At 41.4% G+C, this 24,681-nt stretch overlaps 1 protein-coding gene across 2 annotated transcripts; it reads right to left on the bottom strand.

Annotated features, from left to right (window-relative positions):
* Positions 1–10,448: 10,448 nt before the first annotated feature.
* On the bottom strand, positions 10,449–23,546 carry SSR1 (signal sequence receptor subunit 1). 2 transcript variants are annotated; one of them, XM_079983417.1, is made up of 9 exons: positions 23,346–23,546; positions 19,757–19,875; positions 18,118–18,205; positions 17,724–17,986; positions 16,615–16,691; positions 15,611–15,689; positions 14,563–14,656; positions 13,888–13,902; positions 10,449–11,870 (listed from the first exon to the last, which is right to left on the bottom strand). In XM_079983417.1, the coding sequence occupies exons 1-9, from the start codon at positions 23,431–23,433 to the stop codon at positions 11,803–11,805; spliced, it is 891 nt and encodes a 296-aa protein (XP_079839543.1). In that variant the 5' UTR covers positions 23,434–23,546; the 3' UTR covers positions 10,449–11,802. The 2 variants fall into 2 exon arrangements, with proteins under 2 accessions (XP_079839543.1, XP_079839544.1); XM_079983418.1 differs by lacking the exon at positions 13,888–13,902 and having other exon boundaries at positions 23,346–23,544.
* Positions 23,547–24,681: the final 1,135 nt, after the last annotated feature.

Consider the following 24,681-nt stretch of genomic DNA (forward strand, 5'->3'; position numbering starts at 1 on the left):
TGTGGCAACACCAAGATAAGACTGGATAGAATTATGAACTTTGTTTGGACTGATTGGGACTGATTTGGACATTAACGCAGTAATAAGAAGATGATCTGAATTCCCCTTTGGATCTTGAAGTATGGGTTCCCCCAACAAAATTTAAAAATGTGGCTTTGTAATTCGGAATTTATATGATGTGATTTAATTTGATGTGATTGGCCAGTTAATAAAAATTATTTAAAAACAACAGCAACAACAACAACAACAACAATCCTTACAGTAAACCTGAGCACGAATATTAACCCGCATTGTTGGAATTAGCATTTCTATATTGCAGATGAGGGCTGAGTCTTTGTCCTTTCTTTCTTTCTTTCTGTCCTACTTACTTACTTTGGTAAAGGTAATGGCACCCCCGACCATTAGGTCCAGTCACGCATGACTCTGGGGTTGCGGCACTCATCTCGCTTTACTGGCCGAGGGAGCCGGCGTACAGCTTCCAGGTCATGTGGCCAGCATGACTAAGCTGCGTCTGGCAAACCAGAGCAGCGCATGGAAATGCCGTTTACCTTCCCGCCGGAGCGGTACCGATTTATCTACTTGCACTGTGTGCTTTTGAACTGCTAGGTTGGCAGGAGCAGGGGGGAGCTCACTCCGTTGTGGGGATTCGAACCGCCGACCTTCTGATCGGCAAGTCCTAGGCTCTGTAGTTTAACCCACAGCACCACCCGTATCCCTTACTTACTTACTTACCTACCTACGAAATGTGTGCCAGGAGTTTTGAACCACTCCCTCATATGTATCTGAGTCGATTCAACCCTCTACACCAGAATATCCAGGTACCGGAGCAACAGTCCCATGAAGAACTATTGCAATTTATCAGGGATGTATCTACAGAAACAGAGCAAAGGGACATTTATGGACATCATTCAAAATACTACATCTGAATCAAGCCTCTGTCTGGGTCTGTGGATACTTTCATTGAGGCCTAGGCATGTGTGTACACCCCCCTCCCCCAGTCCACTTCAGTTTCTGCGAAAATCTGCAACCAGCTGTCATCTGGTAAATGCAGCTACTTGTGGAGGAAAATAAAGTTAATTCTTTTGAACCAGCAGCTTCTCTGTTGTGAAGGCTCAGGCTGGCAGCATTTCTCAAGCTGCCACTTGGAGAGTACTTAACAATGGCTCGTTGTGGCAGAGTTTTGACAAACAGCTGCAGCAGCAGAGTCCGTGTGTGATTTTTCTTAACGCCCTGTTTTAGTGCTGGTACCAAGGGTCTCTTATGCCCCTGTGTAGGAGTAGGAAACTGAAGAAGAAGTGTGCATAATAAAACTTTAAGAACCTTTGAAGATATAAAGTACTGGGAGTTTAAGGCTGCAGGATTAGTTGGTGCTGCACTGGCCTTTAACCCCGACTCTATAAAAAGCTTAGATCTAGGTATAAATGTCACAACTCTTTGAAATACCCATCTTCACCATCTTAGTCCATGTTGTGGATCTAAATATGCACTTGTCTAAAACAGAAAAAATATGCTAAAATTAGTAATTTTAGTCATTAGTAATACGTGTCCTGCAATCCTAACCAACCTGATTCTGGGAAGACACACTCCTGCCATGCCACTTTCATCATGGCCACAGGCAGAACCTCCAGGAGAATGTTCGAGATCATGCCTTGCAAGTTTAGGCTTTCTGGTTTATGAAGAACCTGAGACCAGTGTAGGCTTGAGTGCCTAGGCTGGGTCTTCTCAGGGTCAGGATGCTTTGAAGTGCTGCCCAAAGTTTCTACAGGTTAAGCAGCTCAGTGTGTTTTTGGGTGGCATAGTTTGTTTGATTCTATTTTGCTACTGCAGGTGCTCTTTCGGAATTTGCCCCTTTCCTGAAGTGTAATTTGCTTCCAGATGGCGCCACTGTGTGGCAACCTCTGATAACACTGGGCAACATTTTTTTACTTTTTGAATGTTGTCTAGATTTCTACAACTGATTTAGGGTATTTTTGCACTGCTGAATCAGGAAATGGCATCCGTTTCTCTCCATCAGGTCAGGTTTTTGTGCTATGTTGATTTGAAGAAAAAAAACAGATCTTGTGACACAATTGATTACATTTTTGTGGCATTATCAGCTGATTTTTGTCAACACATATCATCCTAAATATGTTTTTAAGAGAAAAAAATGTTTTTCCAACAACATATATTGATTACCTGATAGAAACATTGATTACTGTAAACTGAATAGTGGGCATTGATAAAGGTAAGTACACGTAAATTGCATGTTGCTTCACCATTTTTCAAACTTCAGGGCTTGAACTTCCGTTTCTTGGAACTCCTGGAATGCTCAGTGGCAGGGAGGTCTCTCTTCAGAGTCCAACAGTAGTCAGCCATCATGACTGCGTCCCAGCGACCCTGATACCTGGTCTCCATCTCTTTCATGTCCTGGTGGAATCTCTCCCCCTGCTCGTCACTCATTGAACCCAGGTTCTCAGAAAACCGGTCCATATGTGAAAATAGGTAGTGCATCTTGACGCTCATGTTGCAGCCCAGGTTTATAAAAGCAGTCAGCATGTTGTTGACAAGTTCTGCGTAGTTTCTGGCCTTATTGTTGCCAAGAAAGTTATTCACTACCAGAACAAATGCCTTCCATGCTTCCAGTTCCACTTCGTTCATTGAGTTTCCGAACTCTGGATCTCTGATGAGCTGACGGATCTGAGGACCGTCAAAGATGCCAGCTTTCAACTTCTCCATGGTCAATCCTGGAAAAGCCTGGCACAAGTAAGTGAAGCAGTCACCATCCTTGTCCAGAGCCTTGGTGAACTGCTTGATTAAGCCAAGCTTGATGTGCAGCGGTGGGAAGAGTATTCTGTCTCTGTCCACTAGAGGGTCGTTGATGACGTTCCTTTTTTTGCAAGGCACCAATTCCTCCCACACAGGCCAGTCCTTCTTCGTGTAATGCTGAGCACGGTCCCTACTATCCCACGTGCACAGAAAACTTGGGTACTTGGTGAAGCCAGACTGTTGTCGCAACAAAAAGTTCACCATCTTCAGGTCAACACAAATAAACCACTTATGCTGATCATAACCAATTTTCTCCAGCACATACTTCACCGCTTCATAGATCTCCTTCAGTGTAGTTGAGTGAGCCAGGGGTATAGAGGCAAACTGGTTGCCGTTGTGTAGCAGAACACATTTCAGTGAACAGTCTCCAATCTTTGGGTTCGTACTGTGGCACTCCAAGCTTGAGCAGAAGCTGCACAATATTTACACAGTACACCAAGTCCTTCTCTTCCGAGAAAAAACGGAGGTACTCTTGATGCCTGTTGCGGAAGAAGCTGATGCGAGCACTGTCAGAGAAGAGGTTTTTTTTCTTCAATCTGCATGCCAACAGTTTGGCAGAGCCCTTTGACAATTCTTCGTGGGGCGGCTGCCCCATTAACTTAGTTTTGATCCCCCAACTTTATGCTTTGCCGCACCTATTTATGGAAGATTTCGAGGTTTTATGACTTCAAACTGATCCCTTTTCGACATAATCACCCAGAACTATCGGACCTGAATAATTCTTGTCATTAAAATAATCATTTCCAATCAAAACAATTATTCGACATGGCATTTTACCCCCACCAACTTCTTCTAAAATGCTCCACACAAGCACACATGTGAACAAAAACGTTAAAAAAAAGACATGTGGACATAGCTCAAAAACTTGACCTGATTGAGCAAAACCACTGTGATTTTTGGATTCAGCACATCAAATTCATCCTAAATCAACTGAAAAAATGCAGACAACAAATTTGTTGTTGACCAGTGTAATTTACTGTTTTCTGATTGCTTCTGCAAAATGCTGTTCGCAAGCCTTTTTGCCACTTCCTGTGGCCTCTTTTTAGTGTTGGGGGCACTATTTCTATTCTGCTAGTAGAGCTGTTCCTCTCCACTCGGGGAAACACAATGCTGTCGATCCCACTGCTTAATTTCTATAGCCAATATTGAGAAAACCTAATCCGCAACTGGACCTAACGGTCAGGGATCCCTTTACCTTTACCTTTTAATCAGTACAGTGGTACCTCGGGTTACATATGCTTCAGGTTACATACGCTTCAAGTTACAGACTCCGCTAACCCAGAAATAGTACCTCGGGTTAAGAACTTTGCTTCAGGATGAGAACAGAAATCATGCAGCGGCGGCGCAGCAGCAGCAGGAGGCCCCATTAGCTAAAGTGGTGCTTCAGGTTAAGAACAGTTTCAGGTTAAGAACGGACCTCCGGGACAAATTAAGTTCTTAACCCGAGGTACCACTGTATTAGGGGAACTTCTGCATGTTTCTCCTCTCCATTTCTGCCTTACTGCTACAGTTACAAAACAGTGTATTTTTTTTCTGATCCTGAACCCTCTCAGGAGTATTTGCACAGTGAATAGGCGTCTTCTTTTTTGCCCTTTCTCTACAGCAGAGGTCACCAACTTTTTGGGTATGTGTGCACATATAAAAATGTGATGAGTGAACAACCACCAGCTGCTCTCCTTGTACAGTGGTACCTCGGGTTAAGAACTTAATTCGTTCTGGAGGTCCGTTCTTAACCTGAAACTGTTCTTAACCAGAGGTACCACTTTAGCTAATGGGGCCTCCTGCTGCTGCCGCCGCGCAATTTCTGTTCCCAGCCTGAGGTAAAGTTCTTAACCCGAGGTACTATTTCTGGGTTAGCGGAGTCTGTAACCTGAAGCGTCTGTAACCTGAGGTACCACTGTACCCTGAATCAATTCCTCTCACCCCCACAACCTTGGTATTAAAAGTTGTCTGGATACACACACACTTCCAAGGGATCTGAGTCAGATCCAGCAGAATTAAAATGGATCCTCTTGAATTTGCATCATTTTACACAGCGTCTCCACACCCCCCCCGCCCCAACCACCTGCAGATTAACACTTGCTGTGGTAGACTGCATAATAAAAATAGCAGATTCAGTGCTTGCTAACACCACAAAAACACTGATTCAAAGCACAAATCCTTGTGATTTTCACATAGGCCAACAACAAAACTGCCAACAAATTACAGAAAGCACCCATGAGTACAGGTGATCTGCGATTTGATGGTGCTTTTGGGGTGGGGGGGGATTCGTAAGAATCCATGCTGCAGTATTGGGAAGGATTAGTTTCTTTCCAGGAAAAGCACGGCCTTGAAGGAAGGACACCTGGATCTTATGAAAACAATGGCATAGCATCTGTGCAATTACGGCAGGGTGGGGGAGAAAAATCATCTGGAAAAGGTCTCTACATTTAAGGGAATTAGATGGCAAGTGTCAGCAGATCAAAAGACCCAGCTGGCCAGTAGCTCATATGCAACAACGGCCAGAGGATGTATGTTGCAAAAGAGGCATTGCAAAATGAAGCAAGTCAGGCTTGCAAGTCAAACCAGCATTTGTGCCTCCAGCTTAAATATACTTGCACTATTGTTACGTACTCCAGTTTACCTTCTATAGATTTCAAGTGAAATGTGAGCCAGAAAGTCCCTTGAAGTCACCAGGAAGCCTTACACTTTTCCACATCTACACTACTTACTGTAGACCTGCCTCACAGGTCAATGTTTTCAGAATTACTGGGGAAATCTTCACAAATGCAAAAGCATCAAAATAAAAAAATGAAGCCTCTGCTTTTCCCAGTGCTTGTCCAATGTTTATTAGAATTCATATGGAGTGGATTATTTCCAGGATTTGAGCAAATCATCATCATCACATACTACCATGGCAAATATAAAAGTGAGGGATTCCAGAGGAATAGTGGTGTTAATTTCTAACAGAGGCGACAGACCTGTGGCTCATTAAAACCTAAAGTACCAAGAGATTGCTCCCCCAGCAATTAAAATAAATAGTTCCAAAGTACAGCAGTGTTACAGAAAGGCTGCTTTTAAAACCAGCACTAACCATCAAAATTACAATTATTCTGTGGGTTCAACACTACCGTTGTGTAGTATTTTTCTCTCCAAATAAGCATGCCGCCATTTGACCTGAAGTGTATGTAGAAGCTTTTCCTATATATATTTGGCTGGCCTTTTGAGTGGTCTGGTTCAGGGGTTTGTATTATTTGTTTTCCAATGTCAAGCTCTTTGTTTACTAAGATTTACTGGAGTCTAGGATTTCTATTACTGACAAGAACTTCAGAATCTACTTATAATGTGTTCTGGGGCCATTTCCAGTTGATGCAGCCATTTCCAGTTGCGGACAAGATACTTACAGTGGTGGGTCCAGCCATGTGCTGACTGGTTAGAAAATCAGCTGAAATGAGGTGACCAGTAAACGCTTCATTGTGCGAGGGTGTGGTGCCAGCCACACTTAAAAGAGGCAGTGGGAGGCTGCTGCTTAAAAAGCCCACCTTTGGTGTGACATCAGCCAGCTTCAAACACCCTTTTTTTTGGGGGGGGGGGGGAGGTGGTGGCAGAACCATTACTAGAGGACACTGATTTTCTGCATCTTAGTTTAGGCCTGGTTGACCAGATGGATGGGCCAGTAAACTGAATCCTTGGAAGATGTAGATTCTTGAGGCTAGGTGGTTCCCATCTTTGGAAGACAGGCTAGTTGCCTGTTCTGAATGGGACACACCCTTTAACACTTAGAGGAGGGGGAGTACTCCTGGATACACCAGTCAGTGGAGGACCAAATGGTCTCTGTTACTAGGAGTGCCGTTTACCAGCTTTGTCTGGTACTCCAGCTATGGTGGCATCTGGATTGGGGTCATTCGGCAACTACAGTCCGTGCACTGGTTAACCTCAAGCCTGGATGACTGCTCTACGCTCTTGTGTGGGACTGCCCTTGGGCTTGGACCAGAAGCACCAAAACAGTGGTGAGACTGCTAAAAGGGCATGCAACCACTTTGCTAAAACATCAGCACTGACTGCCCATTATACTAGGTCAAGCTCAAGGTTCTTGAGCTGATATACAAAGCCCTGAACTTGGGCCCAAGTTGCTTCAAGCGCCACCTGAGCCATTCTATCTGGTCTCTGTCATTGAAATGATCCAGGAGTGCTGTAAGTTGTCTCCCGTGCCACAAACGCCCAACTGGCCTCAACTAGAAGCCAGGTATTTAGTGTCCATGATCCCATGCTGTGAAAAACTCTTCCAGCAGAGATTTGGCAGACATCCTTGCTTCTGACTTTCAGTTGTCTCTTGAAGACTTTTTCATGGCAATAGACCGATGCAGCTGTTTAAACTTTTATTTTTAATTAGCCAGTCACCATGCTACCCAGATTTGATGATATAGGGGTATAAAAAACTATCCCAAAAGCTCATTATATATAAATGGTCTTTTGAACAGTATTGCTCCTCTCCCCCTGCCGTTACATATATTCCTAGCTGAGAGGTTAGCTTCACATGCAATTATGAATCGTAATACTTTCAGCTTCAGCCTCACTGCAAAAACTTAAGCATTTACTGTGACTTACAACATAACTGGCACAGTAACAGAGCATTCCAATTATATACCAATGCTTTATTGGAAAAAGGCTACACAAACTTAACTGAACAGGGCATGGTTTTCATAGTACTGTAATACTAAGATATAAAGATGTAGTTATATATCAGTTGCAGCAGAATTCAGGTTATCAGATATCCAAACTAATGAGAGCACAGTCTGCACTTCTGGCAAGAAATCCCACCAACCTGTCATTATAAATTACCGTAGGATGCTACTAGCAAGAGCTAGAAGACAGTTTAACACGGAGTATCATAGCTTAGTAAATGACAGGGAAGGTGGGTCTACCTCATCAAACCAAGTTTTACAATGTCATTGACATCAAGATTGCTGTAAATAATGTATTCTGCTTCAGTGCAGCACACATTAGTAAATGGCTAATTTGTTATCAACAGAAGTGGAATTTTAATGATCAGTATGCCTGGAAATTTGGTTACATTAATGAAGACCACTGTCCCGCATGCCAGGTTTGGCCACAATATCTTTGAGGCGTGACCAAACCTCTTCTTAAAAAGTGACGCTGAAGTTGTGTTTCGATCCACAACCTTGCTATAAGATGGAAGAACTCAGAATTCAAATTGTGATGAAGTCTGATGCCCCCACCTCAGGAACCTTCATGCGAGGTTTGCCAACAATATCTCAAGAGGTAGCAGAACTGATGCCAAAAGATGTGTGAAAGTGACATCTTGATTCAAAATGGCAGCTACCATCCAAATCTTGACTGCCACCCCCTTGTGCAAAATTTAGCGAGGATATTTTGAGAGCAGCCAAACCTATAGAGAACAGATGGCACAGACAAATCACTCCCCCAAACTAGATTTTGATGTGAATTATTTGTGAAATAGGAATTTTTCATTTCTTCCCTCTACTCTCCAAAAGTAGAGATTGACACTTTTTGTCAGTTATTAACAAAATACATTACTAGTAATGGAGCAAATCCTGAGTTTCAGACCTCATTTTTAACAGCCAACAACGTTCCAGGAATCTTACAACTTTGCACATGTTCCTAGTACTCTAAGGCAAGAGGAGCTGCCATCTTCTTCATAAGGAACCCAATCTCTTGATATTTGATGTTTGACAATATAGCTATTATATGCAAAGATTCTATGTTAGTATAGATGTGGGTTCTCCCCTGAGGGTATTAAAATACTGTGGCTGAACGTAGCTTTTTGCTGGTTCAGCATCAGGCTTTCTTTCTTTCTTTAAAGGAGTAACAGAACAAAATAGATTAGACTTCATTTTCACTTTGGCAAAAGTATTTTTAATAATGCGCTTTTTGACATTCCTGCAAGTTGCAAGGTACTTCAACTCAAGTTCCCTCAGAATGTTGTTTTTATTCTCTTAAACTTTGTGGAGTTTTTCCTCAAAACAGTAGATGAAGTAAACCTGTGTCTGCATGTATTACTTCTGAGTGCAATGAAGGCTGAGTGTTTTCTTCTTCACCCCTCAAAATTTCTATAAATAGAAAGCAAGCACATCAAGGAAAAAGGCTCTGTTACAATCTTCCCAACTTGTTTTTTTATGTGCAAATCTCTTTTTTCTTTTTTTTAAAAAGCAGCATCCAAAATAAATGGGGGAAACAAAATTAAGGTAAATATTCAAGCTACAATAAAGTTAGTTTGAAATAATTGTCATTTGTGCTTTAGATAAGTCCATGCAAGTTTAGGCCACATCCACAATTCTGAGTCACCATACAATTAACAGGAATTGTGCTGTTCACACATTTATTTGATTTGCCTTGCAGTGGGGCGATTGTGCTTTAAAAAGTTAATATGGAAAAAAGTTACCAGCTTTTTTGTGTGACATGTGGCTCATTCACTGAATGGATGGAAGACAACAGAAGTAGTTCTGAGCCACTGCAGCAAGACTCATTTGGACAGAATGTCAAACTGACTTTCAGAGTTCTGAACAACATTCCCACTTGCAGTAGCAGGGTAATGTACAAAACCAGAATAAAGCTTCCTAGGATTCCAATCTCTTGGGTAGGAAGGAAAACATGAAGTCAAATACTATAGACAATTAGAGTGTAATCAACAACAATATAGTAAAATACCTGTCATAAGGCCCAAGTCAGAATGCAAAGGTGACATGTATATCCAGTCACAGATTCCTCTCTTCCCCCATCCCAAAGTTGAGAGATTAAATACATCCTTAACTCTGTATACCCTCCATTACCTGTTTGCTGAATGTGACAAGCATGAATAATCCAAATTAGAAGATTGCTAATTGATGTTTTCAATGTTTAATAAAACTTTGTAACAGGATATTTGGGCCACATGTATTTTTTTGGGGGGGGGGGGAGATACCATATTAATTACTAATGCATAATAATTAAAACATAATGGTTTCCTGTTCAGAGCTCCATTTAATAAGCTGAAAGAAGAGCAAAATGATACTGCCAAATGTAAACACTGAGTATTTAAAAGTTATCCCTTCCATGTGGACTATTTCAGTGAAGGGGAACCCTAAATGTAAATGGCAGCACATGACTTTTCCTTTAAATATATATATATATATATATATATATATATATATATATATATATATATATATATAAACTTTAAACTTAAGCAGTAAGGTGACGTGCAAGTATTCCAATGACTTTGGCTTAGATATGCATCATAGGCGATCAAGCTATAATTATTTTCTGATGCAAGGAGGAAAGACAACTGAAAATGACAACTGAATTTCATGTACGAATGAGGCCTTTGAAGGTATACAACACCTTTGTTTCCAATCTTCCAGTCCACTTTCAGCTGCTGCATTTCAGGCTACCACTGGATGTACATTATTAACAATTGCAAGTTAAGCCAAAGAGATCAACATGACTTTAAATTAGGAAATTAACATACTTTTAGTTTCTCATCAAGTCAAACTTACTGAGGTTAATAATGGAATTGATCCTAGTTGGAGGGTTCCCTTCTGAGCAAAATGCAGAGCTGAATTTATCGCTAGTCATTTCTTTAAACAGGTAAGACATCAATAAGAGTTCAAAAAGGGAAAAAGGCACAAGACTAAAAAACAAACTTAATTTATGTTTTTACTGTCATTTTAGAACTTATTCTTTTGTATACAATCAAATATGGGAACAGAAGAGCACAATTCCACTGTACAGGTTGTAAGTTGTTGCCCAAAAACATGTTCATGAAAGTCAAACCTTGCATCCAGCTTTATCTAAGAAATTCAATGCATTTTTCTATCCATGATTGGGTTTCAAATGGTGGAAGAGTCCCTACAGTTATAATGGCCTGGTCTGCATGACACGCCAAGCCAAATTATAGCTTAATGGGACTGGAGGAACATGCAGGCTCCTGGAGAGGAGCTTACAGACTCTTTGCTCCTACTGCATCTTTTTCACTCACATATTGCGCTCAACTAGGCTTAGCTTATTGTCTGAACCAAGCCTTGTGGGTAAGCTTTCTTCCTGCCAACTCAAACTATGGCCAAGAACATACCTGCCCATGGGGTGGGTGTGGGTGTGCTACAAGTTACTTTGTAGGAGCCTGCCTGTTCCACTGCTCCTAGTAAACCATATTTTGACTTAAGAGTGTCATGCAAACCAGGCCAATGGTGAGGACCAATTTGCAACCATTTGAACTAGGCATTCAAAAGTTACCCAACTTGCTATATTCACCAGATCTGCTGACCAAGTCAAACTACTAACAATTTATACAGATGTACAGTTATTTTGCAATCAAAAAAAGGGGGTGATGAATGCCAAAGTGAGCACACAATTCATATTTCACAAGTGCAGCTGCTGTAGAAATCCCTTATTTGACACATATGTAAGAACATTTGGGATCTCAGACTCAGTGTGCGCTTTATGTCAAACAGCAGCAGCAATATTGTAAAAAAACAAACACTATACTGCTAAAAGCAGTTACACCGGCTTGTGCCTTTAGAATACTAGCTACACAAAAATGCGACTCAGTGCTTCATGAGAGGTTCCAACATGCGTACCGAAAAGGAGCTGCATACATGTAGCAAAGAATATGATAGATGACTCTGAGTAACAGATAGGAAAATGCATAAAGACCTTCTTTTATGACAGGATACAATCAGAACAGGGTAGGAAACGACACATTTGCATTTCTGACGGCGTCAGAAACAAAAGGTGTGCAGATGACAGATCAGCATAATGAAGAGACTCTAAAGGCACATTTCAGATAGCACAATGATTCTTAATTGTTTCTTTAAAAGGAATAAGAAGTGCATTGTAAGCAGTGTTCTCTGAACACAGCCAAATGCTTATAGTCCAAATGTTTTTCATAGTATTCTCCTCAGTCGATATGGCTTCTCAGCACAACTCCCAATTCAAGCAAAAACAAAAGGGAGGGGGTTGGATGGCTGGGTTAATAAAGGCTGACTGTACTAACAGTATTTACTCATCAGATCCTACTGATCTCTTCTGCGCCCTCTTCCGGGGCAGCCGTCTTGGGGAAGCTTTGTCTGAAGGAAAAGAAGAAGAAAAGTTACTCAATGGGATAAGTTAAATGAAATATTTTGGGGGCCAGGGGGAGAAAATTATTTTCTAATTTATTCCCTCAAAGAACGATCATGCAAAAGGCAGATCTGAGAAGCATCTTATATACGTTCTTCAGTTATGGACATGCAACTAGTAGCCTATTAACAAAGATGTTACTAAAACAATGCAAGATCAAAGCATTCAATCTCAGCTCTGTGATGACAATGGGTGGCTTGAACAAGAGTATTTTGCTCTATTTTAGTTTCTAAATATAGAACAGGTGTGTATCTGTTCTAAGGATGAAGGAAACATCATGCCCTACTTCCCTCTAGGCTCAAGGACAGCCAAATCAAAAACTAATATTTACATTCACAAGCTCAAGTTTCAGTATCTGTAGAATTCTAAATCATACAAAGTAGAAAGAATGCTAAGTATTCAGGCAGTAAATCCCCCAAAAGGTAACGATATCAGTCTCTTACGGGCAAACAAAAAGAGAACTATGGCACCTTACACTAACATGTTAGCAAAAGCCACAATAAGTAATAAGCCACAATAAATGTGTTAATCTTCAATATTTAATTAGTATTCAGTTTTCTAGATGGTTTACAAGTAATTGGCTGATTAGTTGTGGTGACTGAATTTTGCACACTGATTCGAACCACCTTTTGGTCTTGATTGCATACAGACAACCTTAATGGGGCAAAGCAGAAGTGAATGAATGTAATTGTGGGGTTCCAACTCTAGACCTAGTAACCTTACATCTTTTCTCAGCTCCCTGGCCATCCTCTAAACCTCCCTTGCTTCTCTAATGAATTCCTATCTATTCGCACAGCCCCTTCCACGTATACAACCCTTGTTTTGTCTGAGTCCTACTTTCCCCATGGCTCATTTCTTGAACTCGATGTCTCCACCATCTATTGTTTTCTCACATTCCCGTTTTTCAGGCCTCTGCCCACTTTGCAACATTTCCTCTAGCTAGTTTCTTGTTGAGCCTCCCTCTGCCCCCTTCCCTCACCCCCATAGCAGGCAGCCCTTCTGCACTTTAAGTAGTATAACGTTTCTTTTTTTTATAAAAAAGATCCCCTTCTCCATCTAGCTAGCTTGGCTCAGTTCCCTGTCACCTTTATCCTCTAAGCCTCATTCTTCAGACATTTTGTTTCTGCTTCTCAGTCAGCTCCCTACTCTGCAATCTTTCTTGAGCATCCTTCTTTCTCAGCAATCCGTCACCTATCTTCCCAGAATATAGCCTGTCCCTGTGTGGCCTTTTATTTCCCATGCACATTTGCAACTTCCTTGGCACTCACAGAGGTTGGCCTAACGTTTTAGCTCCTACAGCAGCTGGATATTGCACTCCACCACATCAACTCAGTCAATGTCAGAGGCTTCACTGCCACAAACACAGTACAATATATATTAGTAACTATTTGCCCCTTTATCAGTTAAAGCACCATGATCATGAAGTCCAAGCAAGCAGCAATCTTAATGTATTTTAAAAGCCCTCTAATGTGTTAATACTTATTTTCTATGCAAATTGCTGTTTAGCATCAATAGTTAGTATCCTATGCTATGGAACAAGTGATGTGACAATTAAACTTTTCTATCACATGTTCTGAAAATTGTTGGTGGTCTATTTTGTTTCTGGCAATCTGAAGAATGTAGCCACGGTTTCCTTTGGGAAATCAGGCATGTAAAGTAGATGACATCCCAGTAAGTGCAGATACCACTGAGTTCTGGTGACTGAACCATGTTAACAGTGTAACTAAGTTAGTATCTGAACATCTGCTCCCCCAAGATATGCAACAGTAAATGTACCAAGTGGGATTAACTCCAGATTTCTGTTGCATCTTCAAGATACTGGTGAAATCCTCCAAACCTTATCACTTTAACACCACATGCAATTATGTGAAGTGTACCAACTAAGCAGAAATGGGTTAAATGTGTAAGAACCTAATTAGTGCACAATATACATTTCAGAAGCCTCAACCCAATAAAGTGTCTCACCTCTTCTACTTTGCACTGAAGCCACAGGAAAAGCAAAACAGAAGAGACAGTAAAGATATTAGAAAAGTCCACAAGCATTTAAAAGATCTAAGAACATATTTGGACTAATTTTTGAAATCAGAAGTCACCAAGACGTACAGCTAAAGCTCCACAGCTCCCAACCCAACAAAAAACCCTGTACACTAGTCACAGAATTACAGTTTTGTCCTCGCCTAATGCTGTATAGATTCAGCAAGTATGCTTTTAACCAGTATAAGAAACAGTCAGTTATTTCACTATTGACTTCACCACTGATTTCAATATTATTGAATACTATTATCTTCTTCAAATTCATATGTTTTCTCAATTTTTGGTTGGAGTCTCATTGAAGTTTATAAAACAATCTAATAGTAAAGGAATAATTCTTTCTGGAAATAATTTCAAGTGAATCTGGCAGAGTAAAAAAAGGAACATTTAGAACAATCCCTTTTCTAAACAGTTAGAGGCAGGCATATTCAACACTGCAGTTAACATTGTGCCCCCAGATGTTGTGGACTACAACTCCCATATTTCTGACCACTGACATTCTGACTAGTGCTGATGGGAGTTGGAATCCAAACATCTGGAAGATATTGGTTATCCTTTTATAAGAAATTCATTAATGGACTAACAACCTATGGTAATATGGATACTTACTTATCTGGTTTAAAGTTTCTTGAGGAATCCAACTCATGTCAACATCATTCTGATTCGACGTCCCCATCTCTACTTTTTGAGCTGGTCTTTTTCTCTGGAAACATTAAGCACAAGATTTAATAAGGGAAAGAACTCCACTGAACTCCACTTAAGCCATTCAACTTGTAGCATGTTTTTGTGATCACAACAGCGGTTAACTTCAAACCCAAAGCTGCTGGCTTTACATTCTAGCAGCAGTTCTAATACATGGTGGCATGAGCATCAATTTCTTAAAACAGTGTGCATATTTTACAAATATTTAAAGGTAAAAATCCTAATTTGTGATAAATCTCAACATAACACAGATAATTTCAACTTAATTGATTGAATCAGTATTAGGGTGAGCCATAATCTATGAACCATTTTTGAAGTTATATTCCTGTATTCGTGGCAAATATAGTTGGTTAAGCCAAGTCAGTATGAAAAACGCATGTTGGGAGGATCAAATATAGGTCTGACATGTGGAACTCTTGCAAGACGTCAATCATCACATGCTGTACTTGTATCTGATCTTTTTGATGAAATGAAAAATGGCATTTTAGCCACTTTTCACTCTCAACTATGGCTAAGATTTGCTTATGCAGTCTTCTATTACAGCAACTCAACATCTGATCACATTTTACAACATTCTGTTTATAAGGAACTGTGTGCAGATGCAATCCAGTTACCTCCAGGTGCAAAAAGAATACCACTGCATGAAAAAAATCATTTAAATAAACAGGAATTGGCCTACGGTCTCTAAAGCAAATATTAGCTACACTTTTACTGCATGGTAGTTTGATCTTTGTGTAAAATTGCCTTGGATTAAGGCTTGCCTCAAGGAAAGCAATGTTCTAATATATGACATGATCTTTCCTTCCAGGTAGCCTATAGCAGTGTGTACAGGTTTCAGTCACCAGCCCATCCACATATTAAAGAGAGCCAGTTAGTTTAACACAGTGTATTGAGACCACAGTCTGGGTCCAGAGTAGCATCTATAACCGGAAAGATGACCTGCAGAATTTCTTACCTTCCTAGATTCCAACAGCTGGTGTAGACCAACAATGACAAGCAGGCTAAGTCCACCAAGGAACATATACATAAAAATCCTTGTTTAGAAAAAGGAGAAGAGAGGTCCAGTAAGCTTTCATTTCTTTAAATAGAAGAAAACTAAACAAATCATCCCTGAATACCTTTACCAGATTAAGTAGACAGTTGCTGTCCTAAAAATGAACACACACTCATATACCCATCCCAACATCAACCCCAACTATACTTTGTAGAACACTTTATGAAGGACTCATCTCTTGATAGGAGGAGTCAGATTAACCAACCAAGGGACACCAGTTTCAACTCAATAACTTTGGTGGGACAGCTAAGTTCTCATCTAGATAAATTCTCCCCACCCTAAGCCAAGATGATAAAAAGAAAATAAGAATGATCCAAATTACTGCTAAATCTTAAAGCCTGCAAATAAAACATGTACCTAATGGAGCTATGTGTGGGAAACAAAAAAATCCTCGTCTTTCATAGCACTGCAAAGCACTTATGAGTTACTACTCTAAAATCAACAAAGGAGATAATATAGACCTGCCTCGGTGTTGAGATCAGCAGAAGATGCCTTGCTGGTTACAGCATGGTGCTGATAATGCCAAGGTTGCATGTTCAATCCCTGTGCGGGACAGCTGCATATTCCTGCATTGCAGAGGGTTCAACTAGATGATCCTCAGGGACCCTTCCAACTCTATGATTCTATTAGAAGTTAGTGGGAGGGTGGTGCTTGAGAGAGCATTTTCTTTGGTGCCTTCTAGATTGTGCCTTGTCCTCTGAGGTGTGCCCACCCTCATTACTATACATGTTTTGTTTTTAGGTCAAGACACACCTTCCACAGGCCCTTGGGGGTGGAAGATGCTACACAGTTTAATTTAAGATTAACAGTAGATAACCTGTTCTAGGACTGCATGATGAAGGGGGGGGCAATAAAAGCCTATGAAAGAATTAATAAATAAATAGGTTATTGAAATTAAGTCTTACGTTTCACCATCTAATCCATCTTCCTTTTCAATAATGGTAACAGTCTGGTTGAAAACAGCATCTTGAAAGAAGTTTCCCTAAAATGAAAAATTCAGCAACGTTAAAGGCTGCCCAAGATAACAGATTCAAGCCAGTATGTGGCAGTAATGTTAATACAGTGGAACCTTGATTCTTGAATGGCTTAGTTGACAAACAAATCGGCTCCAAAAATCTGAAAACCCATAAGTAACTGTTCCGGTTTTTGAATGCTTTTCAGAAGCCAAACGTCTGATGCGGCTGTCAGCTATTGTTTCCGGGGCACCTGCACCAATCGGAAGAAACACATTGGTTTTCAAACGTTTCGGGAGTCAAACACACTTCCAGAACGGATTAAGTTCGAGAACCAAGGTTTCACTGTATATACCTCCAGGGATGAACTGCTTCTCAGCGCTTCGTTCTTGTCTATAATTTCCACTCACATTGCAAATCACAATACTCAGAAAGCTAGCTTACAGGACTCAGTGTCTTGTAGGCCTCAGGTTGTCAACACATATTTTCAAAGCTTTACTAGGAGAAAATGTCCACAACAAAGGGATGAAAAGCGACAACTCAAAGTGGAGTTTGTCTAGAACTTTTGAAAAGGACAAATAGTTACATTTGGAGATTGATGAAGCTTTTTACCTGGGTTTGGCAAGGTGAGGGGAGAGAGAGGAGGCGGCAAAATCATAAAGATAGTATATGTTGACCAAAACAACAAGAACAAAAAAGACCAACTCAGATTCAAAGAGTGTAAGAACATTCAGATATTGAGGAGTGTATAATGTTGTTGTGAAGAGTTACAAAAAGTAAAGGCAGTGTTTTAAAAAGCAAGACTGCACCTGTTCAAATCAGGGTCCAAGACATGAACTCTAATGTCTCCTTCCAAAACCACTCATCACAAACCTTAGACTATCATACTGGAATACTATCAAGGATTTGGCTATACCAGAACTTGCAGAATAGATACCCAAGCCTAAGCAAGATAAAAATGGCACACTTGGATAAACATCACTTAATACTCCTGGATAACATCAGCAAATGCCTAGTTTATCACTAAGGAAACCTTGCCAAGCTTCCAGGCTGTCACTCACATTTTGGTCTTTGTAGTTCAGATTGATAACCAGTCCAAAGGGGCGACCACCCATAGGCTCTGCAGGAATGAAGGAGTATTCAAATGTGGCCTGTCTCTGTGGTGGAACAACCGTGTTCAGAGGAAGAGCAGTGAAATTCTGAATGAAAAACTGGTAATCTTGAGGGTACCGGAACGAAGCATCTAGAGACTCCACAATGAAGTCTTCTGTACCCTTGTTAGTAAAGCCAACTAAAAACTTCACAATGTTGTTTGCTGGAAAATCTAGGAGGAAATTAGAAAACTGGTTAAGCTGAAATTGTGTGCACCACTCAAAACTTGCATAATGTTGCACTATAATTAGACTAAACTGATAAAGTGTGCTGGTCTGAGGTAAAAAGGAGGCCATTTTTTACCTTCTCCTTTCACAAACAAGATGGTTGTATCAGCGCTAGGGGATGCTTTCGGTTCTCCCGATAGATCTTCTTCCTCTTTCTCTTCTGTCTAATACAAGAGAATGTTTTTGAAAAGCCTATGACGAACAGTGAAGCAATGAATATCTGAAGTAAGACCACTATTGCAAAATCCCACATAAAAGCATTTCCATGCAAAAACATTAATGTTGCAATAAATATTTGGAATTTCTTGAAAACAATTATTAAGAGCACAATCCTTTGTGTGTCTGTTTGGAAGCAAGTCCCATAAGAAAGCAAAACCCCATGTGCTGCCTATGTCTAACAGGGCTCCTTTGGAAGGATGTTTGCTTGCAAGCTGGATTCATGTTTCTTTCTGTTTAGTTGAGAGAAGCAGAAAGAAGTGCAACCACTTAATGCAACATGACTGCTTAGACTTGGTTTCTCCATCTTTCTCCATGACAATTATGTATTTTTTCATGTTGTGAGCTGCCTTGAGTATGGTGTGAAATATGGAAGTGCGACATACAAATAAAATTATGTATGCATGTATTATGTACTCCAGGAATGGATAGGGAAGAGGGTGGGGAAGATGAACAAATCAGAGGTGAGCAACTTACCTTTTGTAAATATAGTAGGTATCAGAAAGCTAATGTTCATATTATCATGTAACAAGAGGAGGCCAATACACAACCTTACAAAACAGCTACCAAAACACCAAAATAGGTGCTTGTACACCAAACCACAACTAAGAACAGCCAGCTGCATGAAAAGCAGAAGTGGTCAAAAGTACAAAGTATAGAAAAGCTTAGAGTTACTAAGTAAATTATCAAATACACATTTGCTAATTGTGTCTAGGCAGTGATATTATACATAATCAAAACCAGCCTTCTGCTGTTGTAATATTCACTAGGATTGGTGTATTGATGGCAATACAACCATCAGTAAGATTTGCCTACAACTTGGTGGCAGTAATACAAACTGTGGCCATCAAGCATTGTACTTCCCTTTTGGGCTTTTGATATACAAGAGGGAACCATTCTGGAGGAGGGAGACCTGTAGTGGCAGGCTTAGGAAAGAGAACACCATAAGCCTAATGCAGTTATTTCAAAGTGTGACTCTTCCCTCCACAACTGCCCATGTGGTCATTCCAACCACTCAAAAAATATTCCCCTCCCCAATACTGTATACTGCTGCATTTCTATCCCTGCTACACATTTTTTTGACCAGCAGTACAGCTCCTTGGGTTTAGCAAAGGTCCATTTTTACTATATCCTACTTACAGTTGGAGCAACTCAAGCATTATGATTTGTGGATGTTCACTATGGCAGTTAACAGGGCCAGCCCAATTTCTCAGCGTGGCAGCCTAAGGACAGCTTGGAGGAGCAGTAGAAGTGGCCTCCAAGGAGCATGACACCTGTCCCCCTCTTCCCAGCCTCCTTTCCATCCCACCCCCTGTGAGTGGGCTATGGCAGGTATGCAGATGAGGAGAGGAGTGGCATTTTATGCTTTACCTCAAGAGCCAAACATCCTGGGTAGACTCTGACAATTGAGTACTCTTGATAACAGGTTATCTGCTGTAAAAATTGTAATAATGGACAACATAAGCTTGTGAAACAGAAACAAATACTTGTAGATGTACCAATTCTGTGGGTTCATCTTCTTCCACTTCAGCTTCATCATCTTCATCTTCAACGACTGTATCTTCAATAGCTTCTTCATCTTCTGTGGCATCTTGGGCAGCCACCAGCAAACTAGAACCTAGAGACAAGGTAAATGAAAAATTATTTTAAATGTAGGCAAAGTTATTCTCGTGTTTAACTTTGCTTATGAAAGCTTTCATTACACTTACTAAGTTATCAGTTTAGATAAGTTGTGAGTTGCATTCATGTCTCTAGTGAAAAGCATCACTAGAAGTTCGGTGTAAGAAGATCCAGAGTTTACTCTGATATTTATAAAGCAGTTGTCAATATTAATTTTCAATACCACCTAATATTGCACTAGGCACCATACAGATTAGAAACGTAAAGGCCAACGACACTGGCTTAAATCCTACCAAAATACATTATAGAAGGGACAGAAATAATTAAAATAAAGATTTCCTCACAAAGGTCTTTTTAAAAAAACTATTATTGCAAACACACAGAAGTCATCCCACGACTAACACCCTGAACAGAAGTTTAAAGTATGGGCATGTTAATTCAGCTAAAAAGTAGCAAGTATCTACTTGGCAAGGAAAAGGACCTCTAGTGAGCAGGTTAGGATCATGCAGAATATTTTCTACCTCACAGTGGGGTATATCTTAGCAGAAGCTACAACTGAAGTTGCACTATGGCAAGCTAGCAACTTTGATTTATTAAGGTTAAGAACTCTGGAATGTGGAGGTATGCTAGTTTGTATCAGCCCACACCAAGTTACACAATCACAGCCCATAAAGAGCTATTTGCTAAAATAGAGCATGACAATGCATGAAAGAGCTTGAAATAAAGGATTTTAGGACACCTCCTCCAAATGTATGGCAAATGCAACCCCTCTTTTTTTGGTCACGGGGAAGACTCCTAATAAAATTTCCCTTCCTTTCAGAATGTTACAAAAGGAAAGGTCTTAGTGCCATCAAGCAACCACAGCTCAAAAGTTTCATTACAACTCAGTTCAAGTGACTTCAAGAGAGCTTAAGATCAACATACTGGTTTAATTTAGCTGTCTGTTGAGCAGAAGCGTTAAACTAAATCTCTTAAATTGTGATAGCAGACTTTCATCACTAGGATTCTTTAGAGATTTCCTTGAAATGTTCATTATGCTAAAAGCACTATGGCAGACCACACAAACTTTTCCAAGCAGTAGCATGCTTTCAAGATTTCATGATCTCTCCTATATATTTGAGAAAGAATGATGATGTGGCATTATAGTGGAAAGGAGGGAGTGTATTCAACATCTGTTATCGCAGCCAGGAACTAACTACCAAGAACTGAGAAGTGTAATTTTCCAGTTATCTTAAACTACTAATGCTGAAAGAGAGCTACCCTGAATTTATCTAAATATTTTGAATGGGGGACAAAAGTGGAAATGCAAAGCAATTAATTTGTGGAACCAGCTCTCAATCAGAACACTTTGCTAAAAACACTAAGCACATGCTATTGCAACTGCATAAATTCTCTCCCATTCAACAAGGAATGTAGGTACCGTATTTGACTTTGTTCCAGAACAAAGAACACTAACTAAGAGGTTCAAGAAAACTGAATTGGAGCCAAGAGAAGAGACATGCAAAATCTCCAGAAGAGCTACGTTATAACTGATTAGGTCACAAAACCAAAGAGAAAACACACATGTATCTATGACATTGTACAAGAAAAAATGGTAATACAAAATCACTGCAAATGAAATTAAAAGAGTGCTAGTTTTAATCTGAAGCTAATAAGCCTATGCCAGTAAGCCCAAATGATATCTGTGTTGTTACTATGAGAAGGGTCATCCATAAAACTATAAGGATCTTTCCAATTGAGGCAAATATAATTCAAAGTGTAAAGTGATCCACAATGAGGCAACCCCCCACCCTTTCAAATGAACACTGGTGGGGTCTGAACTAGCAGTTACTAAGAAGGAAACATCTTGGGTCTGTGGTGGACAGCTCAATGAAAATGCTGACCCAATGTATGACAGCTGTGGAAGGTACTTGGCATGTGTATAATTAACCTTGGAAGACACGTGCAATATTTTCTGTGAAGTATACCTACCCCATAACCTTGATCACACCTGCATATCAATAATTGCCCTACATAAGATCACAAACTTGTATTCTACACTAGCTGCCCCTGTATTCCTTCATTTTGTACTCAACTACAACCCCTACCACAAACATTGTTTCAAAATCGAAAACAATCTACATTTACACCATCTGGTTGAGTTTAGAATATGTTGATTAATTACTTAATTAAACATTAATTGAACTCATTTGCTGGTATGATACACAAAATCAAATCTATGCTGGTCTCAATTTATACTGACAAGCTTCTTGAGCAAGGCCCTCCCAAAAATTACTTGACCTTGGCTTGTACTGCTACAGAAACATCCAAGAAACTGCAAGTAATTTGTATGATAATGCAATTTAAATGCTGTTATTGGATTTACTCAGCAAAAACATGAAGGTCTCAACCCTGACCATGGACAATCACAGGGATATGTTCTAAGTTGTCAAATAAACTCAGGAAAGTAATTTGATTCAATTCATACAGTTCAGCAGACCTCTACCAGTTCAGACACCCAACTTTTGAGATCCAAGCTCTCCACAATTTTATTAGCTGTGAAATCACTACTCAACAGAACCCAACAGATTTGGGGAAAACTGTCTTCAGTTACAGGCTCCCAAGGTTCCTTCAAGGAAACTTGGCTGAGCCCCTATGAATCCGGCACAAGTTTCCTCTGGGCACGAGTTTGCACTTTCTTTCCCATTCAAAGCAAGGATCTCAAAGCTGCAGCTTGTACACTAGTGCAACAAGTTGATCACGAGAACCTGAAATGTTATGATGCTTCCGTGTGAGTTGCCTGCACTTCAACTCACCCTCTTTTAAAGGGAACAAGAGAAACTGGTTTCCCGATAGCTGTCCATTTGGCAAAGGTTGCCAAAGCGTACCGAGCTTTTCGGCTCGCACGTCTCCAGGTGGGGTCAGAGGCCGAACCTGAACGCTGTGCTGAAAGTAAGAGGAACTATGTGTGATTTTCCTCTCTTTCTTCCCCTTCAGCAGCAGCCACAAGGAATCACAGCTGCACCGAAGGAGACACATGAGCAACGTGCTCCATTCCCACCGAAGGTAGAGTTTGCAGAGTGAAAAAGCGAAAATCCTCGCACAACCTCGGGCTGCTGACACGTGTCAGCTTCCGAGTCCCTCAAAAAGGAGGTTAACGAGAAATGTAGAAGTAAACGAAGCTACGACCAGCCAGCACCATGTGGCTGTCGGAGGTCTGGACTGACACGTCAGCCTAGCGAATAGGGGAGGGGGGGAGAGAGCAGAGGAAAAGGAGCCCCCCGCCCCACTCAGAAGCCTCCGCCCCCGCCTTTCAGAATTCACCAGCCGAAGCGGCACGCGCGAAGCCGCCTCACGCGCTGCTTCCATTTCAAAAAAGCACAGCAACGTTCCTTCCCCCCCCCCCGGCCCCTCAACCGCCGCCTCGCGTACGCGCGCGAGGCGGAGATAAAGCGGAGCCCCCGCTCGTTCTCTGTCGGTCCGCCTCACCTGGGCCGCTGCGGGCGCCGCCCAGAAGCAAGGCGGCGGGGAAAGCCAGGAGCACGAGCAGCAGCAGTTGGGGAACGGACCTCCTCATGGTAGCGGGCCGACTAAACGCCCTCGGCGGCAGTTACTACTTTTTCCTGCCGCGACGCAATGGCGAAAGGAGCTCATCCGGCCCAGGTCCCGCCCACCGTAACCCCGCGGCGCCCTCACGTCACCGCCCTGTCACGCAAGGCCCGCGGACTCCGCCCCTCTCCTGCCCCGCCCCCTCCCCACCGCCCAGCTTTGCGCGGAGGACGTGGCTTCCCCTGGAAGGAGGAAGGAGGGGCACGTGACTGCAACTTGGCTGGTTTCAAGCGCGCATGCTCCGCGCGACCAACAGCTCCTTTTCCTCGTCAGACTTGCTTTCCAGAGCGCAGGCGCGAAAACTTTTTACCGCGTGGAGCGCCTCAACCACGGGCTCTCTGGAGCGCACGCGTGGAATCCTATAGCTCGCTACAGACGAGCGGAATCGTGCAGTACCTTTGACTTTACATGCGGACGCTAGCGTGTCTCGTTGCGTGTCAGTACGAAAGGGATAAGAGCCTCAACCGGCGACCTTTTTAAGACACTGCCGTGGGATTGCCTCTTTCAAGAAACGCAATAATCAAAACCATTGTTCTTCCGCAACGTTTTGATACGCGATGCACCGATGACACAATGCATTGGATGTATACACCCCAAAATAATATTTGGAAGATTCCCTCCCACGCAAAAAAATAAATAAAAAATCATGCTCCTTAGGGTTTCAGTCGTGGATCTTTCCCAGCAACCACATTAGCAATGGCAAAGGATGGATTTTGGGATTAAGCAAGACTCATGGCCCCTGCTTGGTTCGATTGCAGTGGTACTTTTAATTAGTTGATCACAGTCAGTTATAGGTTTCTTTGTCCGTTCTCCACTCCCACCGCTTCACTTGAGCAGTCTTAAAAAAGAGAGACCCGTGACCCCTGTCAGCATTTAAATTTCCCTGTTGTGGAGGTGAGCAATGCATATGAGACAAGCAGGAAAACAAGCTCCTTCCAGTCGCGGGAGTGAGATAATGGGGTTGCTCCAGTGGGCGCCTCTTTACCTCAAAGAAGCACCCATATGAGCAGGAAAGAGATCCCCCCCTTTCCCCCCTGTAAACCGAGTGTTTTATTACACCGTGGAATGAGGAAAATATCCACTACTGCCATCACACAATCCTCTTCAGTATGACAGGACACAGAAGCATCTCCCCCACCCTACACACATGCCTCTTACGAAGTGAGAATCCCTTAAACAGGTTGTGGGGCTCAGACTATTATTATTATTATTATGG

The sequence above is a fragment of the Podarcis cretensis genome (assembly GCF_951804945.1).
Source record: "Podarcis cretensis genome assembly, chromosome: 7".
Lineage (NCBI taxonomy): Eukaryota > Metazoa > Chordata > Lepidosauria > Squamata > Lacertidae > Podarcis > Podarcis cretensis.

Coding starts and splice junctions, on each gene's coding strand:
- SSR1 (XM_079983417.1), bottom strand. CDS start 23,433: ATGAGGAGGTCCGTTCCCCAACTGCTGCTGCTCGTGCTCCTGGCTTTC. Junction 19,876..23,345: donor CGGCGCCCGCAGCGGCCCAG/GTGAGGCGGACC, acceptor CCTTGTCTCTAG/GTTCTAGTTTGCTGGTGGCT. Junction 15,690..16,614: donor GATGGATTAGATGGTGAAAC/GTAAGACTTAAT, acceptor TTTCTAAACAAG/GATTTTTATGTATATGTTCC.